The sequence below is a fragment of the Bufo bufo genome, chromosome 8 (genome assembly GCF_905171765.1).
Source record: "Bufo bufo chromosome 8, aBufBuf1.1, whole genome shotgun sequence".
Taxonomy (NCBI): Eukaryota; Metazoa; Chordata; class Amphibia; order Anura; family Bufonidae; genus Bufo; species Bufo bufo.
The window spans coordinates 106,773,600-106,797,977 of NC_053396.1; the positions used below are offsets into that span (position 1 = coordinate 106,773,600).

A 24,378-nucleotide genomic window follows, 5' to 3' on the forward strand; every position below is an offset into this window, starting at 1 on the left:
CAGATAAAAGAGCAGTTAGATAAAGAACTAGGCTCTATAGATTGATATATCAACTTTGATACAAACATGGCTGCATCTGCTGTAGGTCTCTATATTATCGGTTAACCAGAGAGGTAGAAAATCCAGATATGCATATTTTTCCATGAAAGGTGGTACTGTATGCTAGGTTAGCAGGAAGGTGCATTCATTCTTACCACTAACAATATTATATATGTCATATAACTTATTGCAAATTCCACTTATTGTATTAAATGATTTTGGTCTTCGTTCTACATCAGTCTGTAATATAGCAGGCAAACCAAGCATTTATGGCCACCATAGACTTCTTGCACATATGTCAAAGTGCATAAATAGCTCTGACAGATTAGAAGAGGTCATATTTGAAATTATATGGGCTTCTGGCTTCTTACTTGGACGCATTTCATTCATGCAAATGAACCTTTAGTACACTATGAGGCCTCATGCATACTGTAATTACTATTCTATTATAGCTACTACACATACAATGCCATGTGTGAGAGATATCCTTCCCTAAAATAAATGTTCTAGGGTAGAGATTGTTTTAAGATTATATCAGAGTCATGAAGAGGTTCAGAAGGACCACAAAGATGTCTATGAATGATGTGTCTTCACTCTGTGAAAGTTTGTATGGAGCCAAAATATGGCCATATGCATGTGACCTACAGATAATATTCTGCCAAAAAGACATCAGCTAGTATGAAAAGGCAGAACATGTGACATTGATATATTAAGGAATAATTTCTTAGAAGAATAGAAAAACAGAATAGTAGCAGTACGCCATTTTAATTTGGAAAACACTGGCTTACGCAATGATCATCACCACACCAGGCACTGCTGTAAGACCAAAGCCAGGTTATCCACAAGGAGGATATCTAAAGGTGCCCAATCTGCAATACATTTTAGACAACTCTAGGCCAACAGCTATCTATCCCGACCCTTCCATACACATGCATGTGTTAAGAATGGGAAGGTGGAAGTAAGCCACTACCAAACATCTCTGGTGGTGGCTTATCTCTCTGTGAACAAAAGGATCAGACATTTTGAAATCCAAATGTTTGATCCTTCATTCCTCACACATCTGGGAAGCATGAGACCTCAAACTACATAGGTGATTGAGTGGGTCCATCAAAACTGACAGGTTCAACCAACATTAAATGTGTATTGTCAGCTTAAGGTTTGTTAATGCAAGGGTACAGAGCTCAACAATCCACTGCATTTAACCAATTCTGTCAACTATATTGTCTATGCTATGCTGGAATTAACCAATGCATCTTTTCCTGTGTAATTATCTTTTCAGGTATAAGTTGAGCACCTTCCTATATGGAGACATGGGTTCTAGTTCTTGTGTTCTTTCTGAGATTATAGGTGGCAAATGCTTGCCCACAGACTTTTAATACTCTACAGTGATGACATTGCACTGATGAAAATGGTGCTGGAGATTGGAGGAAGGAATTGCTAACAGCCCCATGAACCCATGATGTATATTATATCTTTATACTTGTTTCAGTAAATACACAGTAGTCATCATAGGTCAAGAGAGAGAAGGAACCATACATTGATATATTTACTTCACCTGGGTTTCATGGACACTGGTAGCATTTGTAGCAATGCTTTGGACAGAGATCTTCCTCAGGCTTGTTGCAAGACATGTGTGAAACCCCTGGATTTCACACTTGATCCACAACTCCTGCAATGAGGAAGGACCCTGTCCGAAACATTCACTTAAGTTAGTATCCATTTATGTCTGGAGTGCGGTTTCTTATCTCACTGTATGGAATCTTTGTAGGTCCCTAGACAGGACCAGAACTTTCACACTACATGACTATTATCCTAGAGGTGAGTGTGACCTTTGGATATTATTGTCTCTTTCAATCAGTTGTGCTCTGATTGCAAAATGGTAATTACTCTATATCCCTGAATAATGAACAGATGTGGAACTGTATAAAACATTTAGAAAAATAGAAGTAGATTTTAAAAGATCTAGGTTTAGTTCATATGTTCAATACATGTAAATGGATACCATGTACTAATCTCCCACCTTGACATTCACTATGCCTGTCTTTCATATGATTGTCTTCAGCTGGTTGGAGTTCATACCCCAATGACAAGAGATCAGTGCATCCTGACATGTTGTGTGGTAAGTGTCCAACTGAGGAGTCAGACAAGTGCTTCAAGGAGTATGTAGAAACTGTATCTTTCCTCGAAAGTCCTTATTGTCTCATTTTGCTATATACTAGCCAGTATTTATGATTGTGCCCAACCTTCCAGTGTATATGTATAATGCAAACACTGCTTTACAATTAACTGGTGAACTTCCTAATTCGTACTCGTGAGGATTGAATTTCAAAACAGTTAGGGTTAACAGTTGATGTGCTGTGATGTACATGCATACCATTAAATGCCCACCAACCTTTCACATAACTTTGCATAAATCAATAGTACAAACATAAGAAACTATAACTATCTTAACAATGAGAAACGTCTAGTTCTCATGTTATCAGTTTTTACCTCTCCCCCTTGCTAATTGCTTTTCTCTTGTCTTCAAAATGTTTTAAAGAAGATGTTTCATCTCACTGTTACTAAGGAGAGATGACACCTATTACCGACCAACAGCCGGCTGATAAACAGCCTGGAAGCTACTGAAACAGTGAGCGCTACCACGATCTGCTTTTTCCCAGTTGGCTGGTAATCTGGAATGTGTCTCATCTCGCCTTAGTTATGGAGGATGGATCAGCTGCACAGAAGGATCATATTACACATATCGATACAAGTCTATGGAGAGGGGACGGGGGAAGAGTGAGGAAGTGCTGGGTGAGACAGAAGAGACAGGCACAGGCAAAGAGAATGCTGTAGCTACTTAGGAAGTTTATATCTCAGCCCAAGTGTTTTATTCACAACCATACAGGTCAGTACTTCTCTGTAATGCCCTCCATAATTCTGGAGCAGCTTCTGAGTGAGTAAAAGAAGGCTAGGAACCAGATTCTCCTGGATCGACATTCAGGATAACAGGCTGAAGTGGACAGACAGATGTCTTTTTACAAACTATGTTATTATGTTACTTTCTGCTTGGAGTGGATGGCAGCTGTTCTCCACCCAGCATCTCTGGGATAACTGCAAACTAGACATACAGCATGCACAGGGGAAAACTGCTAAAACTGCGGGTACAAGTCATATAGTGGACAGAAACAGTATTATTCCTCAAGTACGCACACTGTACTATTGATTAATGCAGTTATTGAAAGGTTAGGTATGCTTTAATATATATATGGCTTAAAATAATAAATTTATGAAATAAGATAAAGAACAACCGGATGGGGATTTCATTGTCTGTAGCTAACAGTAAGAGTGGATGCGCCTTTGAATTCTATGAGCTGAGCATGACCTAAATCTCTTGCTTTTACTTCCTGCTGGTGGTCTATAAACAGCCAGTCCCAAGGCACCTGGCACAGGGATCATTCAGCACAGTGAAAGGTGGGTACAGCTGGCAGTAGTGAGCTCTGAGAACTAGGCTCAATCATCAAAGTGTTCTAGGAAGAAATGCAGTATAGCAAGACGACACTAGAATGAAAAAAACAGTCACACTCCACAAACAAAAAGACAGGATCACCTTGGGAGAGCAAAGTGAGACATGAAACAAAGGCAACTGTTTAATACGCTCTGACACCATCTTCCTCTTTACTCAGGGGGGATACAGACCCATTTAAATGAATGAGCCTATCTGCAGCATGGAAAGGTGTGTTGAGCAGCATACTAAATACAAAAGTGAGCAGAAGGAGAGAACAGAAACCAGAGGAAATCTTCCAAAGCAAAAGAACACCAATAATGTGTTTGGGCATTTGGGTATAATGGCCATTTGGACTCAATGTCACTGTCAATAAAATAAAATGGAAGGCAGATATATGTGTTTAAGAAATGTTTGAGGCTAGATATAGTATAGGAAGAGATAGGGATAAACAAGGAAGGCAATAGCTATAAAAGTACTTGTAAATATCAATGTGCGGAGAAGCTTATAGACTTGCAATAAGTGATACAGTATGTAATACTTGTCATGACATATTCAAAACTCAAGCCAGCACCAGGACTGACAGCGATTATTACAGTGCGCTGCTGCCCTTCCGGCTAAAGTGCGCTGCACGGTATATGTGAAGCTGTAGGGACTTTACACCACAGACGTTATTGCCATTTTGACAAGGGACAATTCCACAAACCATGTGAATGACTCTCCCATTCAGACACGGCTTCAGGCATCACCTATGCAGAAATGAGTATGCAGCATTAATGTATACCAAAAGTGTAGGACATCAAGCAGCAATATCTTGTCTGTTTTTAACATGGTCTTTAAGTTACAAAGCTCACAGTGACTCCAAATAAGAACAACAATTACTGGCTAACTGCGCTGCCTTCTTCGCTTTGGAATGTGAAGCGGCAGCATTCAGAGTTATACGGGGAAAAAATATTGAATCCAAAACAGAAAAAAAAGACTCTTTGGAAAAACACAAAATAAATATTCATGATGAAAAAAAAATCTAATAATCCCTGTTTGATGGACTTTCATCCTTATCCCAGAACATCCATGGAACAAGTAAAGCAATAGATAGACTGCACAGTTGCTAGCAGACTCATTGGGAACTACAGAGCTCTGGCACTGCTAAGACAGTGGGAGGATCAATATACAAGCAAGAAGCTGATTTCTTCCCTTCCTGCATCTTTACACCTCCTGAACAAACATAGATTTACACAAGAGTAGTAGATACAATGCACAGGCAGCTTAGCGTGCTGTCTCTTTGACTTCATAGGACGTGCATCTACAGTAGGTTCACACAGCCTGTAACCAGACTTTACACTCTGCAAGCTTCCCCTTTTGCTTCTTGCGCAGGAGTGCTTTGTTGAGGAGTTGAATGACCACTTTCAAAATGGTTGCTCTTATGGAAGCAATGTGGATGAGGCAAACCCAACTGCTTCAGGGCCAGGAGGACTAACAACCAATGGCCAGTCCCCTTGGGTCTGGAGGCGTTGTCATGTATATTGAGTGAAAATCATGAAATGAAAGCAGGTTATGTGTTTTGCTTAGGGTGCTTTCCATTAACCATTGTATGTTTTTTTCTCTTAATTAGAGAGCCTTTTCTTTGAGCAAAATGTGCAATTTCCACCAAGTAATTCAAAAAACATTAGTGGTCATTATCACGGAAAGCAAGAGAAGTCCCAGAGTCCAAGGAAAGAAACAGCAAGAGTCTTGAGACTATGAATGAACTCTTCAGATAGAGGAAATGTTTCATGGAGCTTTTCAAAAGCAGAGCAGTTCCTGTAGTCCGACGGGAAAAAAAATTAACTTTTTAAGGAAAAAAAAACTTTTTAAAGTTAGTTTTCCTGTCTTGTTTGCTAATTTTGTATTTGGTCCTTTCATAGTATAGTTGCAACAGTGCTTCTCCGAAAAAAGGTCCATCTATAAATATAATTTCTTTTTCTATTTTAATACTCCTTTCTTAATATATATTTATATATTTATATTTTTGTATTATTTTTTGAAAGGCGTCAACCTGCTGAAGTTTTGCCAAAATGGTGATTGACTTCTTCTTGGTTCAGTGAACTCAAAAACTTGCGGCTGGTTTAGGCCATCGGTCACCATATACTGTCCTTGAATTGCCCCAGGTTCCTGAGGCGGCGGGTATGCTGGAGGGACCGAGCGTGGGCAGCTAACGCCAGCTAGAAGGGAAAAACACACAAATTAGACTGCTATAGAACAATATTACAGTATATATCTCAATGAAACTGCATCAATTAGACTTTCACCTTTATATAAGTAGAAGCTACAAGGCTGAAATTCAGTTGTTTTTTTTTTATCTTTGGACCCCTCAATCAAATACATCATGTGCTCTTCCCTAATACTTTCACTGCCATGGGGTTTGCAAATTCCAGAGCGCTACAGAATTAGCAAGAAGTTATCACACTATTCCAACATATGGCGAGAAAAAAAATAGAAACTTTGACACATTACATTAAATTGATGGCTAACAACAAAAAATCAAAAAGCAACAATAAATTATTTTTCAAAGTCATGTGCCTGACAATAGAATACCTTGGTCCATGGTTCACACAGCGGGGTTTATTTTTAAGTCTGTAATACTTAACTTAATGACCAATAGGCGCATAGTGTTCTTTTTAATATGATCCGCCACAAATATAACTTAATAGGTACATTTGGCTATACCTCAATGTTTCTTAATGTAGGAAAAGAAAAGATTATGCCCTTCCTCATAAAATAAACATATTTACTTAGCTGAGGAGAGCCGAGGAATCAAGGAACAATTATCAATAGGTAGACAGCTATTGACAATATAGGCAAATTCATTTCTGAGTCTCAATTTTTACTTTGTTAGTTAAAGGGGTTGTCCCCAATGTTTTTTTTTTAAAGAATATTTTTTTTTTCTTCAAACCATCAACTCATGCAATTACATAAGACTAGCCATTGAATTATTAAATAAAATGAATCTGTATATCACCAACTGCTGTTGGTTCTTTTCCATATTTTTATGTCCACGTCTATGTGGTGGACAGACATGCTCAGTTCTATCCTTCAACTGCCACCAGCAATGTTAGAAGCTGTGTTACAGAACTGTAGCAAAAAGAACATACCCTTTGAGCTGTGACAGGGAAAGAGCTGCATCAGAAAGGATGCATCCTCTGAGCTGCTACATTAAGATAAATTGGAGCAATGAATGGGGAGATCTCTGGATCCATGTGAGAAAAAAGTCTACCTTTGTTAGAAAGAGATTGTCAATTACTATATGATGTCTGATTTTCATTATTTACATTATCTACAGCCACTTATAAGTGTACCGAATTCTACACTTATCACACACCTCTTTCTCCCTCTACCTGACTAAGGCTACTTTCACATCTGCGCTTTCCCTTTCCACTATTGAGATCCGTCATAGGGTCTTAATAGCGGAGAAAAACACTTCAGTTTTGTCCCCATTCATTGTCAATGGGGACAAAACTGAACTGGATGGAGTGCACCAGAATGCCTTCAGTTCCGTCTCACTGCATTCCCCATGACGCACACAAAAGCACTGCAAGCAGCGTTTTTGAGTGCGTCCTGGGATGCGAAGTAAGACAGATGCGTCATGACTCACAATGTAAGACAATGGTGATGGATCTGTTTTCTCGGACACAAAAGAAAATGGATCCGTCACCTATTGACTTACAATGGTTTTAGAGACGGATCCGTCATGGCTATTTTAGAGATAATACAACCGAATCCATTCATAACGGATGCAGACGGTTTTATTATCATGACGGAAGCATTTTTGCAGATCCATGACGGATCCGGCAAAAACGCAGAAGTGAAAGTAGCCTAATGCACTGTCTGTAACTATTCAGAGACTCTGCACTCACAGAAAAAAAGTCAACTATTCAGCATAAATTGCAACAGTCCTACTGAGCTATCACAGAACAGAGATACCGAGCTGTGCGTGATAGGGAGGAGAGAAGAGGAAGCTTTCTTACACACATAGTACATCTAGTGAACATATCATATTCTAGTTCTACACATCTCCCACCACTGCTTTATTGAGAGAGGTAATGCTCAGCCTTCTCAATCTAAAATACAGTTATAATGTCCTCCCCCTGAATGAGTGAATACTTGATCAAACCATTGAGATTAGAAGAACTTGAGGAGCTTAAAAGAGTATTCTCAAGTTGGCTTTCTGTAGTCATGATGGGACTATGTGAGCACTGGCAGGGAGTAGGCACTATTATGGAAATGGCCGAGTTGTCTGTTCTTCTCTGTTTCCATAACTTCCATAACTGTGAATGGGACCTACACAAATAGAGTAGTACAGCAAGCTCATGAGTGATGGAAACAAAACAGGTTGTATAGCTGTGCTACACTGTGTGCATAGCTTCACTGCTAGGGGAATTACAGGAACAGATTATTATACCTGTCCTCTGCAGACACTTACTCTGGTTATTCCCATCCTGGCCATGAAAGTATGAGATGGGAGTAACTCTTTTACCAGGACACCCTTTGCTAATTAGAAGCAGGCAAATAATTGTTGGTCTAGGGACGGGGTGAAGTGCTCCTGCGTGTGGGAGAACAAGATGGCAGTCAGTATCTGTCCTTTCTAATTGAGCTGAGCTGAAGAGAGATTAACAATTTGAAAAGAAGGCCGTAGAGGGGAAATAACGCAGAAGAATACACAATGCAGGTGAAATTGTGGTGAGAAATAGCGATATTACTTAAAGGGTTATTCCGTTTTTTTAAATTTTGTTTTATTTGTTTATATTATAGTAAATTATACAATTGTTAAATATACATGTATTTAAAACTTTGCTTAAATACTTTTCTTAAATGAGGTTGTTGACCCCTATCTGCACAATACATGGTATAGCCCATGAATCAGTCAGTCCTGGTTAATGCATCCATGGCCTAACTGAAATATGGCATTCAGTAAGGAACAGTGTTACATGACATATATGTGCTGGGTCAGCACACAGGCCACTTCCATGGAATAGCTACATAGGACTAATGGTGGAAACCATTGTGGCTATTACAACAACTTTTTCACTGTATGTGTTTCAACACGGCTGCTTGTTTCCAGGTGACTAGTAAAATGGATTCCTGTCTCTAGGTGATGTTGTAGGTATAAAAAAAAATAACAAACGTGACATAGGGAGCAATGTTAGATGTATTTCTACAATGACACTGACAGACATGACGAGGTGCTGCTGTAGTAATGCTTTATATACTGTATACATACGTGCTGCATCTCAATAAACTGCTATCCACCTGTTAGATACCTGAACCGTTAACTGAATGCCAGAGGTCACATGACAAGATCGAGAGCCAGAGGACTGACACCATATTCAGTTCTTTTCAGATCTCCTACAGATGCGTTTTACAGGACTAAAATGGGTTGTTTTTCCTTATGGAAACGCAATTTATGTATTTAATAAATGTATACAAGCTAAATTTTAAAATATGTACAGTATATTCAACAATTTTCTAAACAAATAATTGTAGCCATTAAAACCGGAATACCCCTTTAAGTACACACACATAACAGCGTATTCTGGAAATTCACCTGGAATCATAGATATGTTTTAAACCCTTCATATTTGAGGATTTAAGAGCATAAAGAACTTTGCACAGGAATTATAATCTCCAGCAATGAACTGCAATGTCAATCGGATCCGATTTGCCTTTCATTTACTTAATTTCTTTTAAAAAAAAGTTTGGAAAATGGCACCAGGACCTTGGATCTGGTAAAAGATTTAGATTCTATTTAAAGATCTATTAAACATCTCCAGGTATTAGCTCTCTCTATTAGAGGCAGGTTAATCCATTAGATTATTTTACTGAAATTTTAACTGGTCAAATGTGTGTCCTAAGTTCTTGTCAGTGGGAAACTTTTGATGATGCAGAATTGAAGATATAGGCCTGTGTGATATAATGTCTTGCAGACCTTCTAGCACTGGCAATACTCTAGCTCTAAAATCCCTTCGGACTTAAAGGTCAATGTCTCTATGGCTCTTACTTGAAAGGGAACTCAAATTAATGTTCTTTCTGAGAGGCAAATTGAGCTAAGATTAAAATCAAGAAATTCTCTAAAGAAAGTTGAATGGCTTAAAGTGATTATGAAGTACAGGACTCCATTCTGTATACCAGTATACAGCTTACTGCACCAATTCTGTATACCAGAAAAGTCACTGTGTGCAGGGGTGCACGGCCAATGAGGCGAGGTGAGGCGATTGCCTCAGGCAGCACCAGGTAGGGACAAGTGGGGGGCAGCGCAAAGGCCTTGGGCAATGAGTGCTTTCAATGTGGAAGCGTTCATCTCTGCATATTCAACTGTATCGCTATATTAACCAGTATGTTTAGTAGCACTATACGTAATGTTTTCCAAGTATGCCTTAAACTCTAAGGCCGGAGGGAAGGAGTTAGGCTGAGAATTTGGCATGTGGGGGGTGTAATTTCCATTTTTTGCCTCAGGCAGCAGAAAGGCTGACTGTGTGTACCTTTAAAGTGAACCTACCACCATGAAAATGCAGTGCTATCTGCCGCCAGCATATTACAGGAGGAGCTGAGCATATTGACGTAAAGTTTTATGGCAAATGATTTAGCAAAATTAGTAATTTATTAATTTACCTTTATTAATTTTACTTTCCGTTTTTGAATTTTCATTCCCTAAGCTGTAATTATTATTATTTTTTTCCACATAGCCGTATGAGGGCTTGACTTTTGTGGGACAAGTTGCACTTGCCATTGGCACAATTGAAGATTGCAAACATTGTAGTGGGAAACTGAAAACAAAATCCAAATGGGGTGAAATTGCAAAAAAATTATTCTGCCATAGTTTTATAAGTTTTCGTTTTACTGTGTTCCCTGTGTTGTAAAACTGACCTGTTAACTTTTATTGTAAGGGTTAGTACAATTACAGAAATAACACGTTTATATAGTTTTCCTTGTGTTTCAATACTGAGAAAAAATAAAATTTGCATCGCCATATTCTGATCCCTATCACTTTGTTATAGTTACTTTTTTGCAGGGCAATCTGTAGTTTTTATTGGTACCATTTTGGAGTGTGTATGACTTTTTGATCACTTTTTATTCAATATTCTTTGCAAGGTCAAGTAAGAAAAAAGCAGTGAATCACCCATTTAGATTTTTTTCGTTTTATTTGTTACGCTGTTCGCCATATAGGATGAATTTGTTTCTATTTTAATAGTATAGGCATTTTGGAATGTAACGATGTAAATTATTTTTATTTTTTTATTGTTTATTTATTTTTATTATGGGGAAAGGGGGGTGATTTGAATTATTATATATTTTTTATACTTTTAAAAACCTTTTTTTACATTTATTTAGACTTACAGTTGCAGGAAAAAGTATGTGAACCCTTTGGAATTATATGGATTTCTGCACAAATTGGTCATAAAATGTGATCTGATCTTCATCTAAGTCACAACAATAGACAATCACAGTCTGCTTAAACTAATAACACACAAAGAATTAAATGTTACCATGTTTTTATTGAACACACCATGTAAACATTCACAGTGCAGGTGGAAAAAGTATGTGAACCCCTAGACTAATGACATCTCCAAGAGATAACTGGAGTGAGGTGTCAGCCAACTGGAGTCCAATCAATGAGATGAGATTGGAGGTGTTGGTTACAGCTGTCCTGCCCTATAAAAAACACACACCAGTTCTGGGTTTACTTTTCACAAGAAGCATTGCCTGATGTGAATGATGCCTCGCACAAAAGAGCTCTCAGAAGACCTACGATTAAGAATTGTTGACTTGCATAAAGCTGGATAGGGTTATAAAAGTGTCTCCAAAAGTCTTGCTATTCATCAGTCCACGGTAAGACAAATTGTCTATAAATGGAGAAAGTTCAGCACTGCTGCTACTCTCCCTAGGAGTGGCCATCCTGTAAAGATGACTGCAAGAGCACAGCGCATACTGCTCAATGAGGTGAGGAAAAATCCTATAGTGTCAGCTAAAGACTTACAAAAGTCTCTGGCATATGCTAACATCCCTGTTAGCGAATCTACGATACGTAAAACACTAAACAAGAATGGATTTCATGGGAGGGTACCACAGATGAAGATCCGATAACATTTTAGGAAAAATGTGTGCAGAAATCTATATTATTCCAAAGGGTTCACATACTTTTTATTGCAACTGTATATCAGAAATATGATTTTATCTATATATATATATTTTTTTAATTAGAATCTTTTAGTAATTACACATTAATTTCTTTGTGTGTTATTATTTTAAGAAGACTGTGATTGTCTATTGTTGTGACTTAGATGAAGATCAGATCATATTTTATGACCAATTCATGCAGAAATCCATATCATTCCAAAGGGTTCACATACTTTTTCTTGCAACTGTATATTAAAGGGGTTCTACACCTTTTTATTTCTGATGACCTATCCTTTGGATAAATCATCAGTATCTGATTGGCGGGGATCCTGGGATCTCTGCTGATCAGCTGTTTGAGAAGACAACAACACTCACAGTAGCACCATGGCTTTCTTGCTGTTTCCTGCAGGACAGTGACATCAGGACTATTTCACTGGCCTGGGCATAGATCACCCCCATTCACTTAAATGGGGATGAGCTGTGCCCAGGCCAATGAAATAGATGTTGTTGTACTTTTGTCTGCTCTGTTACCATTTGACATGCTAGAGGGTAGTATCATCACTGATGGTGTCACAGGGGAAGAAATAAAGGATAAATAGCAACAGGCAATTATACAATGAGAAATTAATTATGCACTTTCCTTAGTTGAAGTATATACAGAATAAATATGCAACACACGGCAACAGGACTCATAATTTGTATTGTCACTTCATTCAGGCATTTATAATGGCAGATCTGTTCTTGCCCTAAGTGTGTGCCTCATTGTTCATATATGTTTTCTGATGATGATAATTGCAATCACATTGTAAGTCAATACTGAAATGAAAGGGCTTTCAATGCTAAACAAATGAGCATTTCAGTTTATACACATGGCCCATAATTTTGATGTTAACATTTTAACTCTCGAACCGACTCAGGAAAGCGGAACAGTATCAAACCATATAAAATTGTAGCCACGTGGAGGTGCAGGATAGGCCCATAGCAAACAATGTCCACAGTATTGCAGATCTATACAAAAGACCTTCTGGTTCAAGAAAAAAAACATCACATTAGCTGAGGAATGAACAAAACACTTACATGGTGCCCTCTGTTCCATCTACTTTGCTGCAGATCGGTCCATTCCTGGGCTCCTCTTCTGCCATCCAAGATGGTTGCTCTGCTTTTCAGACTGCCTGATGCATACTATGCTTTGGTAGCCCAAGACACTTCCTGCTACCCTTGGATTGGACAGCAGTGCTCATGTGAACATTAATGGCCAATCCAAAAGCAGGGCTGGACAAGCAGGAAGTGTCTTGACCTGCTATTGTACAGTGTGCACCAGATAGTCTCAGAAGTGGTATGACCATCTTGTATGACAGAAGAGGAGATTAAGAACTAGCGGATCTGCAATTTAGGTGAAAAGGAGGCACCATGTAAGTGTTTTTTTTGCTCTGCAGTTAGGGCTCATGCACACGACTGTTGGATGTTTTGTGGTCCGCAAATTGCTGATCCGGAAACCACAGATACCAGCCATGTGTATTCCGTATTTTGTGGAGCGGAACAGCTAGCCCCTAATACAACAGTCCTATCCTTGCCCGTAACGCAGACAATAATTAGACATGTTCTGTTTTTTTTGCAGAATGACCATGCGGACATACGGAAACGTAATGTACACAGAGTCATTTCCGTTTTTTGCAGCCCTATTGTAGTGAATGGTTCCACATACGGGCCACAAAAAAAGGAAGCGGACACAGAAAAAAAAATAAGTTTGTGTGCATGAGCCCTTAATGTGATTAAGCCTTGAATATAAGCCCTTAATGAAATAATACTGATAGAAAATTGGTGGGGAGAACTAGTGCACATAAAAATGGCACTGCTGTCTATGTCACTATGTGAGATTCCACACGTTAAAGTAGTCATACACCTTCAATAGCTGTCAGCCGCATGCGAGTACCACCTTACACATACTCCCTCAGTTTGCTGAGTATGCACATGTTCTTAATGAGGGCAGGGAAATAAGCTGCTCTCAGACACCTATGGAGGCAGTTTATCTCTCTTGGGTATAAATGATTGGGAATGTGGAAATTAAACATGCCACATACTCTATTTCCCGGATATCTGCTAACAAACATTGGTTGGACAAGTAACACACATTAGATGGTTGTCCATCAAAATTGGTGGACCTCAATGTAGAGTCTTTGGCCACCTGTATTTTGACATAAGTAAATCTGACTGATCACAGTGTCACGGTCTTTGGTTTGCGCTGTGACACTGTTGCCACACTTGCGGTTGCCCGCGGCAACGTGTTGCTGTGAGAGCATGCGGTGGCAGTGTCTCGGCCTTCTGGGTGATTGCCGTGACATGGTTGCCAAGCATGCTGTTGCCGGGGGTAGCGTGTTTGGTATGCTTGTGTGTGCACTTCCCCTTTAAGTTGTAGCCTCCCTCTGTCTGGTGCTTTAAGGGTTAACTCCCTGACTGGGTGTGGTCACTTGGCTTATACCTTCTGTGGTTTCCTGGCTGGAGTGAGTTGTACTTCAGCTGTGGTTGGTGCTGGAGCTCTGCTCCAGTCCAGGGTGTTCCATCTGTCCAGTGAGGGCCACCCTTGTGGTCATCAATGTTATCCCGGTGTCTCCTTCCCTTCCTGTCCCTATTTGTATGGAGTGGGTCATGTTCAGGGTTTTTGTATGTCTAGTTTGGTGTTACATGTCTGGTGGTGTTTGGTGTCATGTTTACTAGACATTCCCCTGTCTCATGTTATTGCAGCTATGGTGTCCTGGGTTCCTGTGTGGTTTGTGGTGTGTGCTGTGTCCTTTAATGTTTGGTGTGGACAGCAGCACTAGTGCACGGGTTCCAGTCAGTGTGTCTGTGGCAGGTAAGTATGTTATGGGTTTCGCTTACCTGCCATCTCCTTTTGCTGTATGTGTTCCCCTCTCCTTGCAGCCTGGCCTCAGATAGAGACTCCTGTTCCTTCATGACTGGAATGAACAGGTCGTCTCTTCCCTTCTCCTTGGTGAGGGATTACCAGGGCGACTTAGGGTCTCTAGGAATCCTGATTATGAGTCGTCCTACCATCGGGGTCCACTCATAGGGTGAGGAGTCAGGGAGAGGATTAGGGACGCTGTAGGAGGTGACCTGCTCCCTAATTACTCCTTTTGGCCAGGCTGATTCGCTTTTACATTTTGACACGGCACAGTGGGGGGTTTCCCCCACTCTCCACCGTGACACACAGTATTTCAAATTTTCGCAATAATTGGATATACTATAATAATGGTATGTGGTAAGTTCAAACTGTAGAAAATCTATAAAATTAACTTTTGGTTCCAGTAGTAAAATGTTACCTGAATGTGCACTAGCCATGGTATGCCATTGAAAGTCTATGACACCAGCACATCTGGTCTCACATGGCAGGAGATAAAGCAGGTAATATTTATGCATTTTGGAAGCTCCAGTGGACAGAATAAAAATGTGACCATCATGGAGAAACTTTAGCAGTTCTGAGAAAACTATAGAAGTAGCTATATCATTTCATGGTGCAGGATAGCACAGAGAATTGATGCTTTTAGACAGCAGGCATGGGACATTCTCTTAGAATAGAAAGCCTAAAAGCCCTCTGCAAGTGACGCCTGTTTTCCCCCAGGAGGAAATTAAAGTTTCATTTGAAACAATCCGTACTGCCAAGTTCTTCACTCCCGAACATGTGAGTGCCACGTGCCTCCTGTTTTCATGCAGTGAGCAGCTGCCCAAGCATTTCTCCCTAATAAATATTGCAAGCTGTTTGAGTGTCTGAGAACACATGATGGATGCAAAACTAAGAAATACTGTGGCTCGAACCTCTGGGATTCTCCCTAATACTCGGCATCAATATCAAATCATAAGAGGTTTGCTACAAAGGCAGGGTGAATATACAGTACTCAGGGAATAGCCAAAGTTAAGCATTTTACAGGTATTTATACTAGATCAAAGTAGCCAAAATTCTATGGGATTCTTGTATTTTGGTGGCTGATATTATATTTACCAAGGTGGAAAAAATAAAGAGTATAAAAACTAACTTCCCTGAGAATAGAGAATGTACCTTTCACTTTCGCGTGTGGGAGGGATACACCACACCGAACATAGGAGGGAAAGGGGTGAGGAAATAAGACCTGGAAACTAGGGAAAGGAGATGGACACCTCCTAGTAAATCCCTTAATCAAAGTCCTGACTAACTACCAGTATGAACAGATCCCAGAGGTAGGTGAGTTCATACAGAGGAATACCTAGTGTCCTAACTCACCCTATAGGACCCTGGTACAAATGTCAGGACTGAGACAACCTGTTCATCCAAAAGGAAGGACAAACAGGAGTCTCCCTCAGGCCTTAATACAAATGACAGGGAATTGTAACACACAAAATAACCCAAACAAAATACAAAAGGGAAAGAAAACACTTAACTTCAAGGGGCTATGGCAGCACCAGAAACTCAGCCGAGATCCACACACCAGCTATCCACAACTCAAACAGAAGCTATAAACCGCATAGCATAGTGGGAGAAACAACAATAAATAGAGAAGGTTAAAGGATAACTGTCGTATATATATATTTTTTGGAGTATTGGATTGTGGTGATTAATATCACCTTGGTGGCCCTATTTCAACTTTTCACTGTGTATTCAATTACCCCTTAATTCCAATTTTTTTTCCCTGTACTGCCTACTTTTACCTGTGCTTAAAATAGGGTTGCTAGGCATGGTCCGTCTATCTGTTGAAGGACACAACATGCAGGCTGCCTGCAAGGTCACATTACCAGGGACTGTAAGTAAATGATAAAAGCCAGGTCCTCCCCAGCAGCTGATAACAGTGCCTGGGCTGTGTGCACTTCTCCCTGTCCGTGCGCTTGGCAGACGCTCCCTCACTCAGCAGAGCTGGAGAATTCAGAGTCGAAGCAGCGCACAACAGGGAAGGGAGATCTGCCATCTGCTCAATGTATACATGAAAGCAACACACGTTCGGACAATACACTGGCCGCAGGGCAGGCCAGTACCTCCAAGGTGTAAAGGGCAAGCTCAGGCCATGTGCCCAATTTGGAGACCCAGAAGTTGAGTCAGTACATGTAGGCATGTGCACACTTACTGTTCCATCATGTTGCTGAAATGCTGCAAAATACTGCAAAAGTCCTTCCATATCAGCTGGTGGTGCTGGTTGTTGTGGTGTGCTGACAAAGCTTTTCCACATTTTGGCCATGCTAACCCTCCCTTCTGAGGTGCTGGCGGTGCCCCAGCTGCGTTGGCGACTTCTTCCTCCTTCTTTGCCTTCGCCTTGTGCTTCCACTGAGCCCCCGGTGTCAGGTGGGAATGCCATCAGCAGCGTGTCTTCCAGCGTGCGCTAGTACTTGCGCATCTTCCAATCACGCTCCAGTGAGGGAATTAAGGACGGCACGTTGTCCATGTAGTGGGGATCCAGCAGGGTGGCCACCCAGTAATCAGCACTGGTTAGAATGTGGGCAACTCGGCGGTCGTTGCGCAGGCACTGCAGCATGTAGTCGCTCATGTGTGCCAGGCTGCCCAGAGGCAATGACTAGCTGTCCTTTGTGGGAGGTGTATCGTCTGTGTCCTCTGTATCCCCCCAGCCACACTTCAGTGATGCCCATGAGCTGCTTTGGGTGCCACCCTGCTGTGACACGGTACCTCCTTCTCATCATCCTCATCCTCCTCATTGTCTAGAACTGTGCCGTGACTGGACAATTGTGTACCTGGCCTCTGTTGGTGCAGGAATCCACCCGCCGAGCCACTTGTGAATGACTGGCCAGATAACCATGGAAATGATCCCTCTTCCTAATCCTCTTCCTCCGGTGCCACATCCGCTTCCATCATTGCCTGAAGCTGCTGCTCGCACAGTCTCTCCAGCATGTACAAGGTGGAGTTCCACCTTGTGGGCACGTCGTATATGAAGCGGTGAGCGGGAAAGCCAAAGTTACGCTGCAGCGCAGAAAGGCAAGCAGCAGGGTGAGAACACCGAAAATGTGCACAGACGGAACACACTTTCTGCAGCAACTCTTACATATCGGGGTAATTTTTCAGGAACCTCTGCACCACCAAATTCAGCACATGTGCCAGGCAAGGGATGTGCGTCAAACCGGCTAGGCCCAGAGCTGCTACGAGATTTCGGCCATTATCACACAGCACCAGGCCGGGCTTGAGGCTCAGTGGCACCAACCATTCATAGGTCTATTTTTCCATGCCTGTCCACAGCTCCTGCGCAGCCCCCAAACAGATGAGTTTCAAAACAGCCTGCTGTCGTTTACCCCTGGCTGTGCTGAATTTGGTGGTGAAGGTGTTCCGCTGACCAGATGAGGAGGCGGTAGAGGAGGAAGCGGAGTAGGAGGAGGAGGCAAAGAGAAATGTCCTGCAAACCCTGGTGGCGGAAGGACATGTGCCAAACTGCTAGCCACCTCAGGCCCAGCCGCCACTGCATTTACCCAGTGTGCAGTTAGGGAGATATAACGTCCCTACCTGTGCTTACTGATCCATGTATCTGTGGTTATGTGGACCTTGCCACAGATGGCGTTGCGCAGTGTACACCTAATTTTGTCCACCACTTGGTTGTGCAGGGCGGGGGCGGCTCACCTGGAAAAGTAGTGATGGCTGGGAACCACGTACTGTGGGAAAGCCACCGCCATAAGTTTTTTAAAGTCTCCGTCTCCACCACACGGAATGACAGCATTTCAAAGGCCAAGGATAACGGATGGGTAGGGGGGTACTTCCTCTTTCTCTCCAGTGTTTGGGAGATGGACAGCTCCACGCTTCCATGGGACATTGTGGAGATGCTTGGTGACGGTGACGGACATGGTGGCGTTGCTGCCATATCCTCTGTTTTCGGGGTGGCAGGTGCCACTGTCACTCCAGAGGGGGAGGAAGAGGGCAAGACTGCAGCAGAAGAGGGACCAGGAGGAGCCTGAGATCTTTTGTGGTTTTTGAGGTGTTTACTCCACTGCAGCTCGTGCTTTGCATTTAGATGCCTGGTCATGCAGGTGGTGCTCAAGTTTAGAACATTTATGCCTCGCTTCAGGCTCTGATTGCACAGCATGCAAACCACTTGCGTTTTGTCGTCAGCACATTGTCTGAAGAACTGCCACGCCAGGGAACTCTTTGGAGCTGGCTTTGGTGTGCTCAGTCCCTGGGTGCGGTGGGCAGTAGCAGGCATACTGGCTAGGGGACGGCCACTCTGCTTTTGCACACTGCTCCCTCTTTTGCTGTGCGGCTGACCACCACCTCTTCCTCCGAACTGCACACGTCACTCGCATGGCCTTGATTCCATGTGGGATCTAGGACCTGATCATCCTCCACATCATCTTCCACCCACTCTTCACTTGTGCCCTCCTTGCCAGTCTGCACACTGCAGCAGTTGGCACCTGTATTTCATCTTCATCAGAGATGTGCTGCGGTGGTCCTCCCATGTCCACATCCTGAAACATAAGTGGTTGGGCATCAGTGCACTCAGTCTCTTCCACTTCTGGAGCAGGGCTATGTGGACTGCCCTCGGAAACCCTGCCAGCAGAGTCATCAAAAAGCAGAAGAGACTGCTGCATGACTTGGGGCTCAGACTGCTTGGCTGATTTGCAAGGGGGTGAGGTGAAAGACAGATGCCCATGGGCTACAGGTGCCAATTCTGCGCTTTTAGCAGGGGACTAGGTGGGAGACAATGTGAAGGAACTGGAGGCACTGTCAGCCACCCAATCTACTACCGCCTCTACTTGTTCTGGCCTCACCATTCGTACACCGGTATTCGAGCCTACAAAATAACACTGAATGTTCTGTTGCCTACGTGCACCTGAGGAAGGTGTTTCATTTGGGCATGTAGCTGGCACAGATTGACCACGTCCTCTCCCTGCAACAGGAGCTCCACCAACCCCAGCAGCACCACAGCCAGGGCCAAGTCCCTTATTTGATGCTCTCCTCATTCTTTGAGGTCACCCACTGAACTAACAGACAGATTAACTATATCAATTTCCCTGTCATCTATGCAGTGCAGGTGTACTTCACGCAGTAAATGGGTATATGACGTGCACCTAACTAACAGACGGATTAACTATATCAATTTCCCTGTCACGTACAGGATGCAGTGCACTTGTACTTCACGCAATAAATGGGTATATGACGTGCACCTAACTAACAGACGGATTAACTATTATATTTGTGTGTCAGGGGTATAATGCATTGCACCCACACAAAAAAAAAATTGCTGTAGGTCACCCACAGAATTATCAGCCAGATTTATGATTAGCTTTCTGTGTCAGAGGCGCAAAGATGGTGTATTTCCCACCACAAAAAAAAAAAATCGCTCTAACATTGTCCCTCACTTCAGCTGCCTGCTTTCTGTCCCTTCACTACTGAGATCTGATGGGCGGTGCTACACGTGATCCAGCTTATATAGAGGCTGGGTCACATGATGCACCGGCCAATCACAGCCATGCCATTAGTAGGCATGGCTGTGATGGCTTCTAAGGGCACACAGCTTAAAAGCTTGTTGATTGGCTGTCCTGCAGCCTTTCAACAAACTTTATTAAATGCCTGAACACCAAACTCAAACTTTTCCAGCAAAGTTTGGGTTCGGGTCTGGGTACCAAAAATCATAAAGTAGGGTACGGAGCCAAGTTTACAGTTCGGGTTCGCTCAACACTACTTCTAACAATGCCCAACGAGTTTATAGCTCCTCCCACCCATCTAGTTACATAGACACTCCCCATCACTGCTCCACCCATGGACATAACATGACAGGAAATAAGAAAGAGCTCCATGGACATAGTCATGTGACCACAGTCCAGAACACAAGATAAAGGTCCTAGAGGTAGGATCCTCATCTATCAGACATTTGAAACACATCCAGTGGATATGCCGTAAATGTCTAAAATGGAAATACCCTTTTTGAATTGAAATTATGATACTGGAATACCCCATTGAAGGAATTGATAGTTTTTAGTTTGTACTTCCCTAAATTGCATAACTAGAATAATAGATAACTATATTTGTATAGGGAAGTCTTGGCAATGATGAAATACAGTAGATGCTAAAGATCTCTTTACTCTGTGCCTATAAGGAGCAGCTTAGATTACAGCAGGAGTCAGGAGAATACTAAGCAGCTTTAGCCAAAGGACTTTCCCTAAAGATCCCAGTTGTGCAATAAAAGCGGCAGACAGGCTTCCTAGTAATGCTGTTACTCATGTACACTCAGAGGAGCGTCCTGCGGTTGTCTGCAGAGTCCATTTTCTTTCCGCATCATGTGTGTCATCACACTGCAAAATGCTGCGCAGACAGCTGATAATACTTAAACCCTTTTATTACCGGAGGGATAGGCAATTCAATTTAAACAGTTAATCTAATAGTATGCCTCCTAAAAGGTGATGACAGGAGGCACAGTGCATGCATTAGGGAATTGCACACAAAGCCAAGGCTTGTAACACATGGCTTTTTTAAATTTATTTATTGTGTTTTAGTTACACAACGTAAAGGTAGTTACTAAAATGTATATCTCAATGAAGATCTAGCAGATATAGTAATCACAATCATTGCTACATATACAATATGAAAAAATCCTTGGTGAGCAGAATAGAATCATTTATAGTAGCAGGCTCTGACTGGTCCACAGGGGAACAGGTGAATCCATCGGTGGGCCCCTAATCCCTCACCCCCTGCCCAAGTCTTACACAACACAGTAGACTGACTGCACTACATATTGGATTGGCAGCATACAGCATCTGAACCAGCCTATATTTAATGTAAAAATTGGTTATATATATATTTTTTTTAAACTACCCAGTTTATTATAGACGCATCAGGTGGCTGAGATGACCTGCAAGTGCAGAGACAGGCCAGCTAGCATCCTCTTGCTGCAGCTATCCCATAATCACTCATCTTGTAGCATCTTGCTGCTGCCTGCCATTGTCTGAGCAGATAATATTTGCATGTGCAGTAGCTGTACAGTGGGCCCCCAGACAGTGGCGTACATAGAAATGTAAGGGCCCCATAGCAAGATTCAAACCAGGCCCCCACACAGGACAGAAGGGTTTCTGCCTAAACCTTTTTCAATGACCCTTGGGAAATATTTCCGCTGCCTCATTTAAACAACTAAACTAAACGTTGTTCCTTTAGAGGGTAGAGTCCTGACCAAGTTTTCACCTCCAGTAGAAGAGGAGATAATCCCAATTAAGGCTGGGCCCCCTCTTGACCTGGGCCCCATAGCAGTCGCATGGTCTGCCACTATGGTAGTTACTCCCCTGCAATAAATTTTACTGGTGGACCCTAGGTACTCAGTTCGACACTGTATAGCAGAACCAGTATTAGTATTGTGTAAAAAAAAAAAAAACTGTCACCCCTAGGACAACTGCTCTTGTCTTTCGTCTTTCGTTGGCAGCCCTCACTTGAAAGGAACAATGAATTCACTATATCTCAGAAAGTGATTATAGTTACAGACAAATGATAGGAGATGGCTTGTAAAAAGGATGTAGGTATCTATAAACAGGATGATCATCAAAAAAAACCTGGAATCATGCTCAGCCAACTAGACCACATACCAATGTGCTGGCGAGAAGAAGGCTGTCAGTTGAGTAGAATCTTTCTTCCTTAAGCCCCTTTCACATGGGCCGACACCTAAGTAATGATCAGGACCAAACTGTTCATTCCCGATTACTGCCCGATTGTTGAGCTGCACTAGAGCTGCATTTACATGAAGCAATCATCCTCTCTGTATGATGACTACTGCAAATGTTCATGCCCAAACAGACTCACTGTTTCTGGGCAGCATATCCCTGTTTACATAGGACAGTGTTCTGCCCACAAATGATGATTTTAGGTAATGCATGAAAGATGTGATCATCTGACAAATTAGTTTGTGGCCTTTACATGGGACAATTATTGAGAACACGCATTCGAATATTCATCCCTGATGATTGTCCCAATCTTTAGCCCTAGTAAAAGGGCCTTATCTCTCAGGTAGTGTCCACTACTAGAGCCGATGTAGACTATATTGAGGCAGGGCCCTGCCAACTGTGAGGGTGCATGAGGGGACTGTAGGGTGACCTCAATGTCTGGGTTTCAGAGGCAAAGATTTTTCTCATTAACATTGAATTTATCATCTCCTTTGAATATGAAAACAATTCCGCTACTTAATGTACTGCATAACAAGGTATTTAGCAGGCAAGTTGGCGAATATTTGCTTTACTTACCTTTTTGTTTGCTTACTTTTCGGACAGTCATTGCTGCTTGCCTCTTCTGATATTCAGAAATTTCAAATCCTAGGGAAAGAGACAGAGGACTAATTTAACCTTCACATAATTATAATGTTACTGCAGCATATCTCAACTGTAAGGTATTATGGACTCGTGAACCACAGTAGATAGTGATCCCCAGTTCTCATACCGGGGTGCATGTAGTGGATGTACAGCACAGAGAGAAATGCTTAACAAACTGAATGGAAGTAAAGTATGATGTATTGTACGTTTATAGAGTACATTTTATATAAGGTATCTTAGAAACATTATAAATCAGTGGCAAAAATATTGATTGTCTTTGTTTTAGGCTCTTCTAATCAAAGCTACACAATTAACACGGTTGTTCAGAACAAATTTGTTTTAGTACAACCCATTAAGTGGACATGTTAACAATATGCTACCTTTATAATAAGTCATTTAGACGCAACTGAGTCTTTACATTGACCTCCTCCCAGAACACAGATCTGGCCAAGTTTTTCAATGTAAAGGGCAAGGGGCAAGCTACGGACTGAGCATTTGCTGCATTGTTTGTGAAGAAGGGCCAGACCTAAAGGTAGAAGAGCCTTCTATTACAAGAAAATAGGAAAATTTACGTATTTGTTCTAACATTGTCACTTAGAGCCACTGGTTTAATAGACATGAGACGCAACAGCCACTTTTCTAAGTTCAAATGAACTTATTTGGGCTTCTTATAAACCTACTCTACATGGCAGATTATTCAAAGTGCAATCATCAGCAGAAGAATCTTCCAATGAATAAAGCATTTTTCTGTTACTGATTCATGATTGAAGTGAGATTAAAGTGGTTTTCTGGGAGTTTTACACTGATGACCTATTCTCTGGATAGGTCATCGGTATTTGATTGGTGGGGCCTTCTCCCGATTTTCCTAGGCCAGTAATGTCACATTCATCGGACACATGGCCTATGCGCAGCTCAGCCCAATAGAAGTGAATACAATGTACGACACTGTGTTTGGTAAGCTGCGAGAAGGCTGCAGCACTACTGCGAGCATAGGTGCCTTCTCATGGGTGTCAGACCCTCACTGATCAGATTATGATCACCTATCCAGAGCATGAGTAATCAATGTAAACTACTGGAAAACCCTTTTAAAGGTAGGAGCACACAGAAAGTTTTAGGTGGATTTGAGGAACATTTTCCTGCAGGTTTTTCAGCCAAAACCAGAAGTGGATCCAGCAGGAAAGAGAATTCCTTAATTTATATTTCCAATTCCTGGAAAACCTGCAGGAAAATTTGTCTCAAATCCTCCTCCAAAAAAACTCTGTGTGAACCTGCCCTAATAAAGTCAATTTTGTAAGTCTTGTCTGTATGCACTGATTTATGTTCCCTGTACCATTAATATTAAGATCAGCCAGGACCAGTATCTAAAAAGGTGTTTTTGCCAAAAATATTCATCAGATGTTCTCCAGGTTTTATGACATTGCTTGTATCTATTGCTATTGTTCTACCTCGGCTTCCCTCAAAGG

General features: G+C 41.8%; 1 protein-coding gene across 3 annotated transcripts in view; it reads right to left on the reverse strand.

Annotated features, from left to right (window-relative positions):
- Positions 1–3,331: 3,331 nt before the first annotated feature.
- The window catches only part of ARHGEF9 (Cdc42 guanine nucleotide exchange factor 9), a 400,716-nt gene continuing 379,669 nt past the window's right edge, over positions 3,332–24,378 (reverse strand). For all 3 annotated transcript variants that reach the window (XM_040442123.1, XM_040442125.1, XM_040442124.1), the window contains 2 exons: positions 22,850–22,918; positions 3,332–5,724 (listed from right to left, as the gene is read on the reverse strand). In XM_040442123.1, the coding sequence (XP_040298057.1) occupies positions 5,537–5,724; positions 22,850–22,918 (257 nt within the window). In that variant the 3' untranslated portion in view covers positions 3,332–5,536. The remainder of the gene's footprint in view (positions 5,725–22,849; positions 22,919–24,378) is intronic.